At 39.1% G+C, this 20,852-nt stretch overlaps 3 protein-coding genes across 3 annotated transcripts; 1 reads left to right on the top strand and 2 right to left on the bottom strand.

Annotated features, from left to right (window-relative positions):
- Positions 1-597: 597 nt before the first annotated feature.
- Positions 598-6,943, top strand: lias (lipoic acid synthetase). Its single transcript, XM_038713482.1, has 11 exons — positions 598-757; positions 1,008-1,183; positions 1,852-1,945; positions 2,822-2,902; positions 3,199-3,355; positions 3,891-3,948; positions 4,043-4,171; positions 4,785-4,930; positions 5,023-5,093; positions 5,209-5,320; positions 6,054-6,943. The coding sequence occupies exons 1-11, from the start codon at positions 674-676 to the stop codon at positions 6,107-6,109; spliced, it is 1,164 nt and encodes a 387-aa protein (XP_038569410.1). The 5' UTR covers positions 598-673; the 3' UTR covers positions 6,110-6,943.
- Positions 6,944-6,992: 49 nt separating this feature from the next.
- On the bottom strand, positions 6,993-13,238 carry ugdh (UDP-glucose 6-dehydrogenase). The gene is made up of 12 exons (XM_038713481.1): positions 12,991-13,238; positions 11,515-11,676; positions 10,914-11,015; positions 10,586-10,786; positions 10,306-10,503; positions 9,643-9,790; positions 9,444-9,538; positions 8,931-9,061; positions 8,625-8,764; positions 7,977-8,068; positions 7,760-7,870; positions 6,993-7,642 (listed from the first exon to the last, which is right to left on the bottom strand). Exons 2-12 carry the CDS (start codon positions 11,674-11,676, stop codon positions 7,532-7,534), a joined length of 1,491 nt encoding a protein of 496 aa, XP_038569409.1. The 5' UTR covers positions 12,991-13,238; the 3' UTR covers positions 6,993-7,531.
- An 861-nt stretch (positions 13,239-14,099) lies between these two features.
- map9 (microtubule-associated protein 9) lies at positions 14,100-20,716 on the bottom strand. Its single transcript, XM_038713480.1, has 13 exons — positions 20,379-20,716; positions 19,982-20,072; positions 18,391-18,903; positions 18,124-18,296; positions 17,905-18,013; positions 17,758-17,825; positions 16,754-16,794; positions 16,501-16,663; positions 15,922-16,008; positions 15,637-15,798; positions 15,395-15,540; positions 14,756-14,891; positions 14,100-14,646 (listed from the first exon to the last, which is right to left on the bottom strand). Exons 1-13 carry the CDS (start codon positions 20,448-20,450, stop codon positions 14,527-14,529), a joined length of 1,881 nt encoding a protein of 626 aa, XP_038569408.1. The 5' UTR covers positions 20,451-20,716; the 3' UTR covers positions 14,100-14,526.
- Between the last annotated feature and the right edge of the window lie 136 nt (positions 20,717-20,852).

Below are 20,852 nucleotides of genomic sequence, written 5' to 3'. Positions count from 1 at the left end.
GAGGAACGTCGTGATCATTTTCGTAGCTTTATTTTTTTAGTATAGATCTGTTATAGTTATAAAAAAAATGTTCAGCAACTAGTAAAACATAAGTTATTGTCTATGATACCAACCGACAGAAGTTGTTTTACTATCTAGCTATTAGCACCATTTCCTCTGTTAGCTCTGCCGCGTTCAGCCGTATTGGAAAAACCGTAATTAACTGCTCACGTCAGCCTTCCAAAATTGCACAATCAATAAAATCATCTTATCACTAAAAGGGGATTTACACTGTTACCATCCGATTTAACTTGTGGAATAATGTATTTTTTAGTAATGACTCTATTTACATTTGTTTACATAATAATTATAATAATAATATTAATAATTTTATTTATAACACAAAAAAGTCGTCCAAAGATTTGCAGCTCTATGTGCTGTAACCTACATAGTTTAGTATTTTTAGTGTTGTAACATCTTATGCTGGGCTCTTGTGTTTCGATTTCAAGGCTTGTTAAAAAAGATTGACTGCAGAATAATTACAATCTCTTATATTTATCAAATTAACTGGTGGCGGAAAAAAGCAGCTTTACCTTTTATCCCATTCTACCGACATCACGTGAATGCAGCACCAGACTAAAGCAGCCGCTTGCCGAGGTCTGTTGCCAATGACAGCTCCCTGCTAGCTAAAGTCATGGCGCTTTTCAAACAAAGTTGTTGTGTAGCTGGCCGCTTCTCTACAAACCATCTATGGCTGAGTCCCAGATGCATCCCACATGTGAGTATTTCAACTCACAACTCGAATATTCTCCAACTAACAAACACTGACGGTGTGGGTAACCCATTAACCCCTATAATCTGTTGTAAGCCTGGTCACGGGCCTTGAAGTACAACCTGCGGTGATCTGTTTTGTAACTTTGACAGTAAGGCTGTTTAACCTCCCCAAATAAGTGATATGGTACACGGACTCGTAAACATCACGACAGAGTGTGACTGTGAAGCAGTAACCCTCAGACCTTCCTCGGCAGGTTTACACCAGCAGTCTGACAACTGTGGCGGAGTCCTCCCCAGACCGGGCTGACAGAAAGAAGGAGCTTCTCAGTGATAACGGGCCTGATCTACAAGACTTCATTTCAGGTGAACTGTCGGAGAAAAGCAAGTGGGCAGAGTACAGAGGCAACCTGAAGAGAGAGAAGGGGGAGAGGTAAGACAGCGGAGATATTGCATTGATCTTACAGGATCAGCAACACTCCCCATTTTGTCTTTGAGGGTTTCCAGATGGGTTCAAAAGACCTGATCAGACAAAACGTTATCTACCAGACTGTTTTTGGATGAATCAACGTGAGGTCTAATGTTACAAGTGGCGTGCTACCCACCTCTGCTTTGAAACACTGCAGGTCACCTTACTTTTACATGAAATCCCTGCTGTTGCACAGACTTTATTTACTCACCTGAATATAAATCAGTTTTATTGTACCAGCTGCATGCATCAGGAAGTTATGTTGTCATTGGTTAGACCATGGAACCTTTTTCAGAGACAATATATGTATATAACAATATATGTATTTATGCCACACATTGATATGTGTATGTACATTGTGTGTGCAGGTACTGTTTATATTGCATTATTTACATCATTTTTTAGAATCTGTTCAGTAGGACTGCTTCACAGCAGTATGGATATATGAGATTTTTGAATCATTAAAAAAATTCCCATCTGGTTTTTAATCTGAGGTTTTTTTCAGTTTAATTTTTGACAAAAGTTACTGTGTCACATTCACAGTGATGTTATCCAAATCGTCCACACCTACATGCAGACGAGACCACTTTTGCGCATTTAGTGAAAGGCTGTGCTGTTTGTTTTTGTGAAAGGCTGCGGCTTCCTCCATGGCTGAAGACAGAGATCCCCATTGGAAAAAACTACAACAAGCTGAAGAACACACTGAGAGAACTCAACCTGCACACGGCAAGTCGTATATACAGCGAACAAGTTAAAGGATTAGCCTGCGAAGTTAGCCGAGAAACATTAAATGTAGATGTTTCAAACAGGTGAGGGTGCATTTGCCTGACATGTTTGGGTCTACCTGTCCCCTGTGATGGAAAGAGTCACTGCAAATCAACATTATTTATAAAAAAAAATTTTTTAAATGTTACTAATACTTATTGGAGCATAAACATTGAAACATGCCATACATCAGATAAAAAAAAAAAAACTAAACGCAACAGATTTTTAAAACTGTGAGGAAAAATTAGACATTATCTGTAAAGGAAAAGGGGGAAAAGTTATACAAAAAGGTTTTTCTCTGTCATTTAATCTGACATTTTTAAGTCTTTTTGTTCAAAGAAGAGGAAATTATTCACAAACATGTACTAAATGTACATAAACTGTAACATCATTCATGGTTTGCTTCTGTTGATTTCTGACTTATGGATAGAATATTTCGCTCAAAGCATGGTTAGCCACAAAAAAGGTCCTCTAACCAAAGAAAACATTTTCAAAACTCGAAAAGGTAAGCTTCATCACTTGTTTCACTTCATTACTGACCAAACATCGTTAAGGTAGGGATTATACTTTATTCCAGTTAATCTTATCTACATGTTTATTATTTACATCACTCTTGTTCTCGGAGGAAACATTTCTTTCCAGATTAGAGTGGTCTCTTCAAGGAGGATAATTCCCTCATTCATAGGGCGCTATATTTGAAATTTTTGTGAACAAATTTATCAAATTGCAAACTTGCATGACACTAACTTACAACAAACTACATCAGGATCAATCCACATACAAAAAGTCTGATAAATACGTCATTTGAAGACTGTGTGTGTGTGTGTCTTTTCTCAGGTGTGCGAGGAGGCCAGGTGTCCTAACATAGGGGAGTGTTGGGGTGGAGGAGAGTACGCCACAGCCACAGCCACCATTATGGTAAGTCTCTGGGTGCACTGTGACTCTGTGGTGCAACTGAGTTCACCGACAGTTGTAGAAAAGCTCACAGATTCTTGACAAAAAAGCATGTTGAGATCATCTCTTTACATCTAGTATACAGGTTGTCTGTTTTTCAAAAAAGTAGAAATCAGTCATATTAATTTATTGCTTAATGATGTATTTTATATAGTTGTATACATTGAACGTCTCATGATACATATCTGTTTGGATTGTGTGCTCCAGTCCTACAATTTACATATAGCTAAGGTTTTTTCTCTCCCTCTATATGTGTGTAGCTGATGGGGGACACATGTACCCGTGGGTGCAGGTTCTGCTCTGTAAAGACGGCCCGTCGGCCCCCACCCCTGGACCCAGACGAGCCCTACAACACAGCCAAGGCCATCGCTGCCTGGGGGCTGGACTACGTGGTTCTCACCTCAGTTGACAGAGATGGTAAGATGGCTTCCTAGCTCGGTGTATCGACCTTGTTCTTCCCAGGTGCGACTTTACACCACTGCTAGCAATGACGTTTTCATTTAAACAAGGCTAAAAGGAACCTCACTCAAAACTGGAATACCTGGGAATCTCAGGGTATTCGCTGTATCCTTAATTAATTAATCCTCACTGCACTCATTCACGTCAAAGACTTAGCAGATGTCTTAGCAGACAGACGGCGGGCCCTTCCTGTATTACAGGCCTTGACTGACAATATTTTGTAGCTTTTAGAACACACACACAGCGAGGATAAGACCATGTAAATTTCAATAAGAGTCCATCAAAATTAAACATGTTGCACAACATACCATGCTTTGTTCCCTGGAGTCTGCCGGTCAGGCATTTTGACTAAATCAACAAAAATACATAGTATTCACAACAGCATTTACAAAAAATAATCATCCACAAATTCAAAATAACCAATCAACGTTTCAAAATATGAGCAGTGATGACCGTTGTAATGCCACTTTTTCCTCTTGTTTTTTGTGTGCAGATATTGCAGATGGAGGGGCAGAGCACTTTGCAAAGACTGTCTCTAACCTGAAGGAACGGTATAATCTCCCATCCCTTTTGGCTGTATCGGGTGCTTGTATCTCATTCTCTGATCAGTTTGAATAAATAAGCACTTGTACCATCCTCATCTAGGGACCCTGAGATGCTGGTTGAATGTCTGACCCCTGATTTTCGTGGTGACCTGGCAGCAGTGGAGAAAATCGCCCTGTCGGGGTTAGATGTGTATGCCCACAATGTGGAGACTGTGCGAGAGCTGCAACGGTACTGATTGGCACCTACCATGTCTTTTTATATGTTGGCTGTAATTCCCGAGTTTTCTCCGTCTTCTTCAGTTTGATTTTAGTGGCCTTCAATCAGCCAACAAGCCAAAGAATAAGTTATTTTTTAACAGTGAGAACATGCAGAGGGATCAGTAAACAACAAACTGTTTCATTGTTTTGTCCTTTGCATAATATGAAATGTGTTTACAATTATATGCGAGAGCGCTGTAAAATGTGTCATATCAAGCTGTAGCTAAGTTTGAACGTTGCCAGTCACACTTTCTAGCTTGTGTTCATTCATTTCAGTCATCCATCATCAAGCTGACTGGTATAAAACATATACACAAATATATTCACATTCACAACATACATTCATCAGTATAATGACTTAAAGTCAGTAACAGGCTAGAGGAATACACATTACAGTAATACACACAATGACCAGCAGGTGGAACATGAGCCATTTTCTTGCTGTTAGTGTGAATACTACAGGAACTGCAGAAGTGGAAACACAGTAGTTAATTAATTGTTCATGGGAATATATTTTCAGCATAGGGGTATATCTTTACCTTACTGATTTATTTCAACTGATCAGGATGCCCATTTGTTCCCAGGCACGTGCGTGACCCCAGAGCAAACTTTGACCAGTCTCTGAGCATCCTGAAGCACGCCAAAAAGGTCAAACCCACTGTGCTCACCAAGACGTCCATCATGCTGGGACTCGGGGAGACCGAACAACAGATACTCAACACCTTGACTGGTGTGTGTGTGCGCGCCCACACACACACACAAAATGTTTGATGTTAAGTAAAACTTTAATTTCCTGACCACACTTTTGTGGCGATGTTGCAGAGCTGCGAGAGGCAGGAGTGGACTGTCTAACGCTGGGTCAGTACATGCAGCCCACTAAACGCCACCTAAAGGTAAGAACGTCACACTTTTACTGAACCGTTTTCTCGTATTTACCGGGGCAACAGGTAACAAAATGTACAATTGGGCTAATGAATGCACACTGTGACAATGTGTGTTTGGGTTCAGGTGGAAGAATACGTCACTCCAGAGAGGTTTGCCTATTGGGAGAAAGTTGGGAATGATATGGGTTTCGTTTACACAGCCAGCGGACCACTGGTGCGATCCTCCTACAAAGCGGGTGAGAAACACACTCCATCCTGCAGTTCTGACACACACAAGTTGAGGAAAATAACATTTATTCCTGTGATATTTAATATCCATTTTATTCTACAATTACAGTTGAAACTATTAAAGGTTTCTGTGTGCAACAGCAGCTTATAGGATCAGTTCACTGAAATTGGAGAAAATATATTTTCTCACTTGCCCCTGGTGGTATCTAGACATGCTAGACTTTACATAGGGACTGTTTCTTCAGTGGAAGGTAGTTCCAGTGAAAACTGTTCAGGGAGTAATGGGATCATTGTTTGATTGTTTATGCAAGGACATTTTGTTCTGAATTTTTTAAATGCCTAATACTTTGATATCCTTATACCTTAGCAATCAAAACTAAACTGATTTGTGTGGCACTAGAGGTGAAAATATGTTTGTAATTTGGGAAAACTCTGAGTCAAGACTATAATGTATGCATACAGTTGTTATAAGATCTTTTTAATAAGATGTAGCAGCCAACATTGACATACAGCAAATCTTCATCAGAGTGAGAGTAGGCAATGAAGTTGCTAAGAGCTGCGTGTTATAGGTCACGCAGGTGCTGCTCACCGCTTACATCCAGCCAATGCTGTAATGCCACAGTAATAATTAATATATATCAGAAAACATCTGACAACTCCTAACATAACAGGCAGCCAGATTAAATGTATTTGTTAAATAAGTTCATATGGAATATATATCTACACCTGTTGTTTTTACAGGCGAGTTCTTCCTGAAGAATCTGCTGAACAAGAAAAAAGCCACTGTAAAAGAATGAAAAGCACGAAACCAGCAGCTTTAAGAGGAGCTCTCCCCTTAATCTCGCCCTACCTGTAACTACAAACATGTACAGCCACAAACTAACCATAATGCAGCATTCTAGTACATTTAACATACAGTATGAGTAGTAACACAAGGTGTGCAAGTCAAAAAGCAAGGCAGGTGGCATTCAGTCAGGGTTGAGAAGTGACATTAACAAGACTCACGCAAGTACAAGGACCATTCCTTTACGCTTCGTCTTTGACAAGCCACACGTCCATATTTAAGGGAGAGGACATCAAAGAGAACAGCAATTGTAGGCCTGCAGATATTTAGATAATCTAGGTACAGACTGTTTGTGTAACCCTGCCAGGAGAAAATACAACCTGTAATATCCACCATGAACTCCCTCCCCTCAGGGTGCTTGGACTTCTGGTAAAGAGCTACTGACCTTTATCTGTGAGCTCTTTGATGTCTGCTGCTTCAGGGCTGGTGATTTAATGAAGCAAGAGAGGTTTTCTTTTGTCCTGAGGGCTCAAGGGGGAAAGTATGTATAACACAATAACAAATCTAAGGTTGCCGACGACACCATCAAATGCTCAGTTTTAAATTTTGATTACATTAGAAAAAGTATGATTCAAGCCCAAATCGGCCTTTTTGTGAGGTACATGTATCACAAGGGGTGCTTTTACTTCGAGGTACTTCTGACATCTCTGTACCTCAAACTGTACTTTTTCTAACGTAATAATTAATTCATATTTTACATCTGGATAAGAAAGATGATTTGCACACTGTTTGAAAAAAAACAAATGTAATTTATATTTAAAGAATTAAAACTCAACAGTTCTCATTTGCTGGTTTTCATTTGTCAATTTTTCTGGGAAATAATCATCGGTCACAAATTAAGGACACACATGACATTTTATTGCATTGCTGTTTTTAGTAAACAGTCACTGATACAGAGGACAAATACTGATTAACATACAGTAAGATGATTTTATAAAAAGATTCAAAAAAATAGTATAAAATTTAGCAACAACACTTGATTATACAGTAAACACTGTAAGACTCACACTAATAGTGTTCATTTGAAATCAACAGACGGTGCATGTACTAATGTATATGAAGTGTCTGGTTGATAAATGCTACTTCCCACAAAATGTATAAAATTAACCATTTCTGTGTTTGGAAATGGTTCAACTCTAAACTTCTTACAAATACTTGAGCACATTCGTGGATCACATTCAAACAGATTTGGACTAAAGGCTCAACTTCTTCCTCTTATCCGGCTCCAGCAGGGGAGAAACTAGTCACACTGTTCAGCCTTTGTGATCATTAGGTGTGTACCGAGAGCAGAGCCCGTTGGACCTGAATTAAACATTTCACCAGCCATTAAAAAGGAATGTGTTGCGTGTCGTGCGTGTGTGGAAGTGAGTGATTTTTAGACTTTGGCTTTCTTGGGTGGAGGTTCACTGGCAGTGATGCGAGGACAAGCACCCGCCGGTGTGTAGGGGATTCGTGTTGCTGCCACTTTCTTACCGATGGTCTCGATCTGCGGACAGAAATCATCAAAATAATACCTGCAGCTGTTCTCAAAATATTTGCCTTGTTTTCAAACGTCACATGTTCATTTTGATTTTGTACGAGTGTCTGTTTCCGGTCTGCTCACCTGGAAGCCGATGTTCTGGAGGTGTGGGTGGAGGTGGTCCAGCACTCTGCGACCGTCGAATATAAAGGCCGGCTTCAGCATCTTCTTGTAAATCTTCTCATAGTCCAGTTCCTATGGTGGAATTAGACAGGTATGATGATTGAGGTATTTTTTTCACGACATTTTTTTCCAAAGCGATTCATAACACTGTAGTGGGGGGGAAAAATGTGATTGTGACCTTAAACATGTCCCACTCAGTGCAGATGACCAACGCATGTGCACTCTGGCAGGCCTCATAAGGGTCTGAGGTCACAGTCACCAGCTCCGACACTAAGGGAAAGAAGACGCACAAGGCGTGTCAGTGAAGATCTCAGCTTAGTCACAACTACAGCTTAGCATTCAAAAGAAATAATTATCTTTGAAAACATTCCAAACCATTCAGCTGAGTGTCTTAAAATGCATTAGGAAAAACAGGGAACTACTTTCAATTTTCTGAATTTTAACCAGTGTCACTTAATAAAAAACAAAGAATATAATGCTGAATGAGAACTGCCAGTTATTTTCTCATTTGGTCTATAAAATGTCAGAAAATAGCAAAAAAAAGCCATACCCAAAGATTATGAGTTTATTCTAATAGAAGGCTCAGAAAACCAGCAAGTATTAAAACTGATTTTAATTTATTTATTATCAAAAAAGTTATTTTTTTTGTGGGTGGTAATGAAAGCCGCCTTGGGCTTGAAGAATCTGACCGTGTAATCACTACAAGTCCGGCCTTTGTTGTATGTTCTCTGCTCATTTCCTGTAAACTCTCTGCTGTATCTTATGTAATGAAGGAAAATCAATTCCCAAATAAGAGGTTTTTGCATGCATTTGAACACACCCCTACCTCTTTCTGGGTTGTCCTCTGAAATGCTGGGCTGGGAGAGGTCATGAATGATTTGTTCTTTAAGAACTTTGGGGTCGTAGATGAACAGCTTGGCTCCCTCATCCATCAGATATTTAGAGATGTAGATACTGGACGACTCCCTGGAGTGGTGACAGAAAACACACACACGAAGGTCAGCTGTGATCAGGGCCACAGTTCACCACAGCATGTTGGCAGGTGTTCATGTGGTGTGATCATACAAACAATGCCAGGTCAATGATTATTCACAAGGGTGTGATAAAGGTATGTAAAGAACAAACAACAAACCTTGTATCACCTGTGTCTTTTTTGAAGGAGAAGCCCAGCAGAGCGATCTTTTTACCAGTGACCGTGTTAAAGAGGCAGTCAATAATCCTGCAGGCAAACCGCCGCCTTTGGTACTCATTCATGTCTATCACCTGAGGGAATCAAACAGAGTGAGATTCAGGTAAATACAATGGGCAGAGCAGTGCTATTTTGTGTTTAAGCCTTTTGCATGCCGTCTCTGCACTGACCTTCTACACAAATATAATCCAATATTTCATCCAGCCTAATAGGGTAAAGTCTAATGGATTTCCTTATTTACTATTTGATTTGGTAGCTAATAATGTTTTTTGTTCGCCCTTTAAGACAATGTGCAGGTACGCCATGCATTTTAAATAATTAATTAGCGTAATTATTTTCGGCAAGTGGCACATTTCACGCGCTCCGGCACCTAACAATTTACAAATTAAGCAATGGAGCAGAGACCTTCAGCAAAAAAAAAGAGCAAAATAAGTTGCCAGGCGGTGTAGTTCTCACCTGCTGCCAGTAGGAGGCCACCTCAGGCAGGTTGAGGGCCTCGCACAGGTACACCAAATTCAGCACGTCCTTCTGGAAACAGCTTCCACCAAAACCTTAGGAGGAGCAAATAGATAGAAGGTAACACTTAGTCTGTGTTTAACGGACTTCAAATGTACGTAGAAGCTCCCTTTAAACATCTTTTGGACTCGTTTCTTACCTACGCTGGCTTTGAGAAACTTGCTGCCTATTCTTTGGTCCATACCGATTGCCTTGGCAACCTCTTCCACGTCGGCGCCAGTGGCCTCGCACAGAGCGCTGATACTGTTGATGCTGCTGATTCGCTGTGCCAGGAATGCATTGGCTGCCTACACAAGCACATACCATGTTTTTTTTTGTTTGTTTTTTGTTAGTAGAGGCCACTCAGAACAACACAAAAGGAAACAATTTGGCAAGTGATCAATTAGTCAAGAGAAAATTGATCAGCAGCTATTCTGTTGACTAATTAATTGTTCCTCAATCAAAAATACCAAACGGTGATACTTTTCTTTGTCAAACAAGAGAGTAAACTGAATATCTTTGGGGTTTGGACTATGGCCAGTAAGGGTTTCAGAGGCTGATATATGAATATCAATATTCCGACACATAATCTTGTAACAGATGCCTTAAATTTGTTTTTTACCAATATGTGAAATAAGCTAAGGTCACCTGATCAGAAAAGCTTTTATGGACTGTTGATTAAAACAAGTAATTTAAATATGTGATCTGGGTATGAGAAATTCTAAAAGGCACGTTTCACTATTTTCTGACATTAGACACTAGTCTGCAAATTAACTGAAAATGAAACAATGAAAATAATCATTAGTTGCACCGCTGCACTTACCAGTTTGGACAGCTCGGACGACCACGTGTTGGTGGTGATGATACGTGCTTTGGGGACCCAGTGTTCATACACGGCACACAGCGCTCTGATTGCCCTTTGGCCTTCTGCTGTTTCGTCCCCACCAATCAGGACGCGGTCTGGCTCCTTCAGGTCCCGCACTGCTGTTCCTTCCGCAAGGAACTCTGGGTTGGACAGCACCTAAAACGGCGGCTCAGCTTTAGAAACTTGCAGAACAGATGCATGAGGAGTTTCATTCTCATACACATGCAATAATACACACTTGCAGGTTGAGGCTAGGCTTGGTGTTGGCATCAAATATCCGTCTAATGCTCTCAGCAGCTCGAACTGGGACTGTGCTCTTCTCTGTAACAATCTTGTAGCCGTCAGACACCTCCACGATCCGCCGAGCACACGCCTCAATGAACTTGAGGTCAGCTGCACGACCCTTACCCATCCCATACGTCTTGGTTGGGGTGTTCACCTGTGGCAGGGGCAACACCATTCTAATTAATTTACCTGTCATAGATGTCAGATTCATTTCTTTAGCTGGTCAAAACAGCAGTGAGTGAATGAGTGAGTGCGTGAGCAGGGGTAACTGATGGACTCACAGAGATAAAGACGAGGTCTGCGTCCCTGATAGCTGAATCTATGTCTGTAGAGAAAAACAAATTTGTCCCTCTGCATGATTCAACCACCTCTTTCAGGCCCGGCTGAAGTGGGAGGAAGTGGGAAAAGGAGACAGGGAGGGGTGCGTCAATGAATGTGTCAGACAAACATGGCACAAACAGTTACAAAAATGTAATAAGAGTTCTCAATGACAGGTCCTTAACTGCCTCATAACGAGTCATGATGATGTAACGCCTCGCGGTTGTGGCCGATGTAGAGAAGTTACGACACAGAGCGGTCTGGAACCAATTACTGTTTCATTCCACCCACGATGGAGTAATATTGTACAAAAACAATGACTTGAATGGTTGCCAAGCTACACCAATATTATTAAAAGTTTAACTCAAGAAACCAACAACTCCTTCGAAATATACGGCTCTCAAAAGTGAGAGAAGAATGTAGGGGGGAGAAACACAAGGCATATAAGTGTTCTCAATGAAATACAACCCACTCCTTTGTAAATGTTTTACCAGAAATCATCATTAATCCTGTTATAACACTTTAGCTCAGTTTCTTTGAATAACTACAGTGTTATGTTGATACCTCATATATGGGCAGAGTGGCCGAGTTCCAGGCTTTGATGCGGGACTCGTTGACGTCCACGACAGTCACTGTGATCTCTGGACACATGTGGGCAATGACACTACATGTTGGGCCTCCGACATAACCAGCACCTATGCAACAGATCTTCTTAATCTGAAACATCTGAAAATGTAGAGAGAAGAAGGATTACAGAAAAAAGCATGAAGCATACAAAATATTTAAAAATCTCACCGAATTATAGCCCGACAGATCCTTGGTTTATCAACAATTAAAAGCATTTAAAAAAAAAAATCCAATAATAACTTCTCAGCCAATGGTAATTTTTAAATGCATAAACTAACAATCTTGATATAGATGCCTTAGATGTGTGTTTTTTTAGATCACTGTCACCAAGATACATAGGAAGCGGCACCTTTTACAGTTGAAAAATCAATGCCTAGCTATAAAAAAAGTGACACCCTTTCAGCCTGACCAATGTGTTGCTCTAGCTCTGTTCTGAATATAGGCTACTGCCCTGTGCAGATAAACTCTACATTAAAACTTTTCGCATACAGGACTAATTATATCCAGCTATGCTCAAAAGTGTCTCAACTTTAACAGTAACGTCCTCATTTACTTTAAAAGGCCAAGTTGGGTTTCTTTTGATAAAACAATTAGGTTCTGTACTTGCCAAGACATTAGAGGTTAAACGTTTGGTGACCAATTAATTTGTCAATGGAAAGAAACATTATTGGAAGCTACTTTGATAATCAATTAGTCGTTTGATTTATTTGAAGCAATGACTTGTTCCAGCGTTCCTGCCCCTGTGTCTTAAGTGACCTGAGGTTTAGATTTGGGCTTTCAGAATATTTTACTGTGAAAACAACCGGCAGATTAATTGATTGAGTTCATATAAATAAACATAAAAAAGATTGTTGCAACCCTGTGCTACACTTAACATTGCATTTCCCTTCATCTGTCCATATAAATAAAATAAAAAAGTTGTTTTATAAAAAATAAAAAATACACAACTTTAAAAATGTAACCTCCATGAGGTGATGTAACACACAAGCAAAGCTCCAGCAGAAAATTCACGTTGGGTTTCTTTTAGAACACTTTGATTTTTGTGTTTGAATCATTTAAATCATCTTGCTCAAGTCTTCACATGTAATGGTTCATCAGGACTTACAGTACCAGCCGCACCGCTGCAGCCTGGCAGAAAATAAAGAGCCTTTCATTGAAAATCAGCCACGTCTAGCTGCAGAGATGAAAAGTGACCTTTTATCCCACATATCTTTCAGCTAGTTCACGCTAACTGTGCTAGAGAGCAAGTGTCACTGCTTTTCAGGGTAAGATTACACATTAACAGGACTTTACTAACGCGAACTTAGTTTGCCTCTTCTTTCTTAACGCTGAGTGAGCCAACTCAACAAAAAACAAATGAATGGGCGTTGAACCAGCTAGCTAGCTAGCACCCGTTAGCTAACGATACATTACCTCTGCCAACTCGACAGTCAGTGAACTTCAGGAAAGCTCAGATTATGTTAGCTCCTCTTTAAAATGTGTCTTGTCCAAACAGCCGTCGTTTCCGGAGCCACTGTTCTGTTGCCCGCGATAAATGACAATACCTCGGGTTAAATCTGTACTCGTTATACACTCTCACACATTCAAGGGTTCTCTCACAAACTTTTCCTGCGATACCGTTACCTAAACTGCAGCACTTCTGCCGACCTTCCTCACAATACTAAGTAGCCGACGATACTTCCGGTGTGATATTTTCAGCGTAAAAGCACCAAATTACTCCTGTTCTGCCCACAGACTGTACGGTTCTGCCCTCATAAATATAAATGCAAGTATAGCAAATATAAATGGAAGTATTCAAAATATCCTTTACTTATATATAAAAAAAGTACAAACATATTAGAGTAAAAAATATAGTATTATGCAGAATGATTCAGAGTATATATATGACATATTTGGATTATAATTTTTGAGGCATTTATGTGTAGCCTAAGCATCACTTTAATGTTGCAGCAGGGAAAGGTAGGGATATTTTGATCAAATAAATAAATGTACCGCCTGGTATAATAATGCATCATTATTAATTTCTTAATTATATTTTGTATAAATAATCTGAATCTGCAAAGAAACTAGTAACTACATTTGTAAATAAATGTAGTGGTGTAAAAAGTACAATATTTCCCTCTAAAATGTAGTGGAGTATAACTATAAAGTAGCACGAAATATAAATATTCTAAATTCAAGTACCTCAATATTGTAAGAATAATCAGAAAATACGGGGGGGGGGGGGGGGGGGGGTACTAATAAGGTAAGTAATCTTACACTCTGCAGCACTGGCATAGATATTAGGACCTGAACATTTCCCCTTCTTTTTGTAGTCTTTGATTGGATAATATAGTACCTAACTGCAGGCCATAAACAAATGTTAACCTAAAATGCTTATCTCTGGAAGGCACAAATTAGTGTTGTGTTGTTGCATCACCCAAAAAAATTCTTAAAGACTACTTTAATTGTAAAGTAGATGTTTTGGATGATGGAAAAAATGCTATAAAATGACTAAAAACATAAAAAAGGTGACCCGTAAAAAATGACCAGCATTTTAAATAATAACAAATAAATCCAACAATCTACAAATTCAGTAATGTGTAACACAAAACGAGTGTTAAACAGATCAGTTTCAAATATTGTGTAATGTTTCCTCTTAGTGAGATAAAAACTAAAACTTTACATGAAAATAACTATAAGAATTTGTAGTTTAATTATATTAGCTCTTTCCATCAATATTTTTTGCTGCTTTAAATTATGATGCATGACTAGTAACAGAAGATATTGTTGCAAATACTTGCACTAGAGCTACTGGCTATGCAAAACTGGAATATAAAAAATATTAAATTTAACAGTTGCCATCAACATCAACAACACTCTAACATACAGTACAAAACGTTTAACTTCAAATGTCACGTACAACCCACAGATATTCTCTGTGTGGTACATGTCAACACACATCAAATGTTATTTTCCAAAGGGTATAGTTTTATTAGGAGGGCTCCATGGCGGAGGTGGACTGTCTTGGAGTATGGCTTGTATTCGTCTTTCTTCTCTTTGTCTCTTCTGCTCTAGATCTTTCCGTACCTGTTGGGGAAAACACAAAAATCAATAATAAGAGATATGAGAATGAGTAAATGGAATCATCACACCTTTGTTGCCATTAGTCACTGGTAGCACAAGTAGTTTTACTTACCAGCCAGTTTTCATACATCTCTAAAGCTATTTTATCTCTCTCCTCTTTCATGTATCGTTCCTCCTCTGCTTTGTTTTTAATTTCTTTACGCTCCATCATGACTTTTTCATGGAGAACGTCCTTCTTCTTGTCGCGCCTTGATCATTTTAAGAAAGAACAGTTTTAGATGAGAGTTACTTCACTGTCAATGATTGTGTGATGCGTGATGAAACATAGTTTAACAACCAGCTTTGACTGCCATCTGGTGGTTGATCATTTTCACACCCAAATAGATTTTTAGTGTGATGGGGAAGCCCTCTTAGTTGTTGAACAAACTTTCAATAACCGCATGCAGCTATTTGAAGCTACCTATATTTTGTGAATGTTTGAACTAAACCCAATTGAATGTTTATAATCAAGCACAGTCAGACAATTGTATGCAATTCCTGACACCTTAGCAACATGAGATTGTGTTGGCTCTACTCTTCACATATTACAGCCACTGTTTGCTTTCCTGTGGCCTTATTTCACATCACATTCAAGAGACATGAAACTTTCTGTCACTAGAGGTCAGTGCACAGAGAGAGGTCATGTTTCATCACACTTTAAATAAATAAGAGAAATAAATAATAAATAAAAAAGTCAATGATTTACACTTACCAGTTAGAAAAAGCAGATTTGCTTTCTCTCTGTCTTTCTTCCTCCTTTTCTTGTTTTTTTAACTCCAGTTTACGTATAGCTTCTCTCTGTTCTCTGTACTTTTCTTTGAGGACTAGATCGTGCTCACGTTTCCATTTTTCAAACACCTGTAATGTTTGTACCATTACTGAATAACATTACATCTTTCTACAGAAGTGCTCATTACATCTTTCAAAATCATGCACAATAAATCATTAACCTACCTGCTTAGCAGTTTGCCTTTTTTCTTCTTTGTCTTCAATCGCTTTTTGCTCTTTCAGTAGCATTTCTTGCTTTTCTTTGGCTTTTGCTTTGAGACTCTCTGCTTTCTTTTCTTTCCAAGCCTCATATGATGCAACAGCATCTTCCTTTTTAGCTTCTTCTTCCTGATTGTTTTTTTTTTTTTTTTTTTAAAGTTGGCAAGCAGTGTGCATATATGTTAAAATATGTGTGTTCTATAACAATGTGGGTTGTTCTGTATTTACAATTTACCCAAAAAAAATATTTACCCTTTTCTTTTTTTCTTTCAGGAGTTCCTCTTTCTTCTTTAGCTCCATGTCTTCTCTTGACTTTTCCTTTTTCTTTTGAAGCCATTCCTATTAGGAGTTACATGTTAGTGGGCAGTGATTTAGTTAACTGAGAGTACACTCTACCTGCCTTCTACCGACATACATAACCAGTAGAACTAACTGTGATTTCTGCCTCCCAAGGGCTGACAAGACTGCTGAACAGTCCCTGTAGATATATTATTAAAAATACAACATTTCAACCTCAATCCCTTTCTCTACACAAGATACCTGAATAAATCCATTTTACACAGCGGCAGACTTCACACTCTACTTGCATACAGTATATTCTGTTATATACCTGTTCTCAATATCAATGTCAGTGTTGTCATATAATATCAACATGCATTTGAGGGTATAAGATGAAGCTCCTCTAAATAGTGCTTAGGAGAACTGCACAGACTGCATATTGTCTTTCACCATAAAACACAGAACACAGGAAAAACAGTGTCACAGGTGCCCTTCCTCCACTGAGTGGTTTAAATAATAGACAAAACAGCACAGGCTCATTATCACTCTGACCTGGTAAATGGCAGCTCTGAGTGAATCTGCCTCTTGTGGCTGAGACTCCTGTAGAGAGACTTTATGATCGAGAACTTTGAGAGTTCCCAAATACTTTGATTCCACTTTCTTGGAGCACACGCTCTGAGATCTCTGGGTGGTCTTAGACTGAGAACTTGATGCCCTGATTTAAATAAAAATACAGTCAGTTAGACTATTATCCTGTTGTATCCACGAAGCTGTGAGTATCTGTTGTTGCAGCTTGTTTACCTACCTGGTATCAATTGATTTTTCATGGACATCTCTCGAGTCTCCCTAAAAGAAGTCAATAAACACATTTACTGAGTTTAATCCTTGTGTTTTCTTCCCGTCAACCATGCACTTTTTGTCCTCCCGGGTCAAAATTGACCTGGTCTGGTTTGCCTGCTTTTAAAGCACCCAGTTTAACTTATCACCCAATTCTGTGTAACACCTTCTTAGCCAACTTCATTACCACAATTTTTACACTTTTTGGTGGAATTCATGGTCAATATGTCTCATTTATATTAAACTATACCAAATTTAAGGTAGAAAAAGCAGAAATTATAAATTATTTTCAGTAATAGTTAGGATCACAGGACTATATGTTGATGGATTATCACAGACTAGTATATGTCAAAGTTTGGTCTGGATACTGGTTTGAAACCATTTCATTATTTTTAATGGCAGCAAATAATCAGACTTTTTGTCCTCCCGGGTCAAAATTGACCCGGTCTGATTATAAAGCATAATGTATAAATTATCACCCAATTCTGTGTTACACCTTCTTAGCAAACTTCATTCCAACTCATTACCACTAGTTTTACACTTCTTTTTGGAAATCAGGGTCAAAAAGGTCCGTGCGGGTGTGCTCACATGCGTGCGCATTTGCTGGACAGCACAATAGTGTGATTAATTGACTTTTTGCACCACTAGTTCAAATCTGACCCGGAAAGACCACAAGTGGAACAAATTTGAATAAAATACACACAATTCAGTGAAAGTGGTGATCATTTTGTTTGTTTGTTTAGAGCGTAGTGTGGAACCATCCATGTAATTTTGGTGTAATTTCATGAAAGAAAACCATATTTTTCATACAAAAACATTTGAAAACGGGTCAAATTTGACCCGAAGACAACACGAGGGTTGGGGGGGGGGGGGGGGGGGGGGGGGGGGGGGTGCTGCCTCTTATCTCAAAATAAGAGGCAGCAAATATCTAACATAAGACTTAAAGGGTACACTTGATAATGAATAACTCACATTAAACTCTTCAAATGATGTGGAGTAATTTCTCTCCTGCTCTTTGCTGCCATCAGAATTAAAGCTATCTGAAACAATAAATGAAATATCAAGAGGATTAATAGAGACACAATAAAATAAAATAAGGCTGATCATGCCAGTCATTACCTCTGGATCCAGAATCAACTGTGGATTTGGTGAAGAGCAGCGACTGTTCACTCTTGCTAGAAGAGGATTTGCTGAGGCTACGTGAAACTGCATGATCTCCTTCTGTCCACTATGATGATAAAGCAACAGAACAGGCATGTGCTCCAATCTGAGAATGCTTCTTTTTACTCTGCAACTTAAAACAGTGAATAACCACGCATGTGGACTGAAGCTCCTTACAGCGATGTTTGTGGATGTGTCAGTGGAGAGGGGAATGGATGCAGAGGAGGTCTGTGGCCTGCTGAGATCCTGAGATTCAGCATCTTCGGCTATCTTCTCCGTAGCGTGAAGGCTGAGTCCAAGAGTCCTTTGCCTCGGTTTAGGCCTGGGTGGCTCTCTCTCCATAGCACTATCTGAATAATGACAGTTTGTGGAAATATCAATTTTAAAAATTTGCTTTAAAAAAATTCTACAGCAATTGTATACATAAAAACAGTGTGAACAGACCTGCAGAGGACATGTGTTTGAGGTCAGTTTCTGATAACTCTGAAATCTGGGAGCCTTCTTCCAGAACAGAGTTGCTCTTCTCCTCTGGCCCCGGTGTTTCCATGACACTGCTGTCAGATGGTAAAGGCAAAGGCATGTCCAGTAGAGTATCACCTGACATTTGGTATGACAGAGATTTACTAGAGCTCTCTCTTGTGATTTGAGGATCAGTAGACTCCACACCAAATCGTATGTCATCTTCACTGACATTTGTGGACTGCTGTGAGGAAAAGGAGTTATTATAATTGTTGTGTCGACCGTCGGAAGAGTCAGGCGACTCGTTTTCATGTGATGCCGTTGTGTCTTCTGAGGGAGAGCTGATTCTTTGGGTTTTCAGAAACGAAACTCTCTTTGTTTTGCCATGTTTGGCTTCATCGTCTGAAATCTCAAAGTTGTTGATTTTGCCTTTACTCTTCCCAGTCTTAAAAGAGCCAGCCCTCTGTTTTCTTGATTTGAGGAGTTTATTCAAAAAATCTGTGAAATATACAAAAAAAGTAAATGACAGTAGAGAACCATTAAACTGTACCTATTTAAGTTAACACAACAATATGAACTCAAGGTGTTCATGTACTAGCTTTTCCTGGGGCTTTCAAACTGCATCTTACCATCCCTTCCTAACTGGATGGTTGTATGCCAACTGAGCAAACTCCATCCACTAAGGAAGACTGACAGATGTGGCTGAAAACTACAGAAAAAAGCAAGCAGAAAGTCATTTTTTAGTCAAGTTTTTCATGTCAAACTGCTGTTTCCAACTTACACATTTCACAAAATGCATCTAAATGGAAGGTGTCTGATTGACAAGAATGGTTTTCAGACCCTGACATCCGCTATATGGATGACAGTACAGTAACTGTGCCTGTTTAGCCGTATGGTCTGTTCTATTGATGCTCTGCTGTTATTCTTGCTGCCATCTGCCATTTTCTTCTTATAGTAATCCTTCATCCTTATTAAAATTGGCAGAGAAGAAGTATTTCCCAACCTTTTCTTTCCCAAAAGCCCTTTAAGATGAGCTCAAGAACCCCTTCACTGACACCACCTGTTATTTTACAAATGTGTAATTTATATAATATATTTGAAACTTAACACTGTTAATTACATAAAATTGAATACTGTTATACGATTATTTCACACAAGACATAGTGGTCCTGGAATAGGCTATTTTTCAGTCAATGTTACATTTGTAGCAGAAGCTAGACATTTCAAACATTTTAAACTAGTTTTCACACACTCAACCCACGCACTCTTACCAAATCCTAATTTAAAATTTTCAAATAAGATCAGTTACTCAACAATCCTAAAGGCAAATGCATATATGTACCCCCTGGGTTACAAGTAGCCCCTGGTTGGGAATCTCTGCTGTAAAGAACTACCATAGTAACTTTTTTAAATTTCTTCACAATCAAACTGGTATCAAAGTAATGGTAGCTTTTAGAAGGAGAAGGTAATAAATAAGCCTCATCATCAACTATCATTACACACAGATATAGGTGATATATAAACCGCAATTACAATGTAAACAAAGGCACTGAATGGAGGGACTCTGTCATCTTACCATCTTCATCTTCATTGAAGTCATCAGAGTAGGAGTATTGGTCTGTTTTTGTTTTGCTTGCCCGGGCAGAGATAGCAGCCTGAAGTTCATCCTACAAGGACATAGTTTCAGGTTGACGTGACATTTCTTCAGAGGGCTCTCGGTTTAATAATAATAACAATAAGAATAATCTTTATTTATAGAGCACTTTTCAAAACCATGTTACAAAATGCTTTTACAAGAGCAAAGAACACATAATTAAATTACAGAAAAATAAATAAACAAATAAAATCAACTAAAATCAGGAAATGCTCTCCCCTAAAAGTATGTTTCAAGAAGGGTCTTCACTAATCCATTCATTTCTCATTTAGTAGGATATCCAGACGGCATAACGTTACAATGAAGCGTTTAACCTCACCTGAAATGTTGTCCTCCTCGATGTTTTCGGGCTTTTCTTGTAAGCCAGTGTCGTGGACTCCTGATTCGCCATTGTGAAAACTATAAACACGCTCGTCTGATTAGCATTAGCATCCTAGCTAACGTTAATGTGTAGCTAGCCACTAAGCCTCCTGTGCTAACGTTACCATTATAGCTACATTAACACTATGCAAAGTTTGGTCGCCCCATGATTGCTGCCTGCTTCAATAAATACAATACAGCTGTTCATAAATGGTACTATAGCTAACTATAACTAACTATAGCTAAAGGCACACTGTCATACAGCTACAGTGGGCTAACGGACTTGTTGATGGTAACCCAGGGAAACGTGAAGGACAGTTCCGTTTCACCACTGCGCATGATCAGAAGATTACCAAAACAAGTTGTGTTACAGTCTATGGTTTGTTATAATAATACACCTGTTACCATTAAAACGCTTTTAATTAAGTCGTGT

This window comes from Micropterus salmoides, unplaced genomic scaffold, assembly GCF_014851395.1.
Source record: "Micropterus salmoides isolate LMB-PRFRI ecotype aquatic unplaced genomic scaffold, ASM1485139v1 Ms_hic_scaffold_12, whole genome shotgun sequence".
NCBI lineage: Eukaryota > Metazoa > Chordata > Actinopteri > Centrarchiformes > Centrarchidae > Micropterus > Micropterus salmoides.
Note: the sequence above shows the minus strand (reverse complement) of the source record. Positions and strands in the feature narration are given on the sequence as shown.

Coding starts and splice junctions, on each gene's coding strand:
- lias (XM_038713482.1), top strand. CDS start 674: ATGGCGCTTTTCAAACAAAGTTGTTGTGTAGCTGGCCGCTTCTCTACA. Junction 1,184..1,851: donor AAGAGAGAGAAGGGGGAGAG/GTAAGACAGCGG, acceptor TTTTTGTGAAAG/GCTGCGGCTTCCTCCATGGC. Junction 5,094..5,208: donor CCACTAAACGCCACCTAAAG/GTAAGAACGTCA, acceptor GTTTGGGTTCAG/GTGGAAGAATACGTCACTCC.
- ugdh (XM_038713481.1), bottom strand. CDS start 11,676: ATGTTTCAGATTAAGAAGATCTGTTGCATAGGTGCTGGTTATGTCGGA. Junction 9,791..10,305: donor CGTCCGAGCTGTCCAAACTG/GTAAGTGCAGCG, acceptor GTGCTTGTGTAG/GCAGCCAATGCATTCCTGGC. Junction 7,871..7,976: donor CTGAGTGGGACATGTTTAAG/GTCACAATCACA, acceptor ATTCCACCATAG/GAACTGGACTATGAGAAGAT.
- map9 (XM_038713480.1), bottom strand. CDS start 20,450: ATGGCGAATCAGGAGTCCACGACACTGGCTTACAAGAAAAGCCCGAAA. Junction 18,014..18,123: donor ACACATCCACAAACATCGCT/GTAAGGAGCTTC, acceptor TTATCATCATAG/TGGACAGAAGGAGATCATGC. Junction 16,009..16,500: donor TCAGAGCTGCCATTTACCAG/GTCAGAGTGATA, acceptor AACTCCTAATAG/GAATGGCTTCAAAAGAAAAA.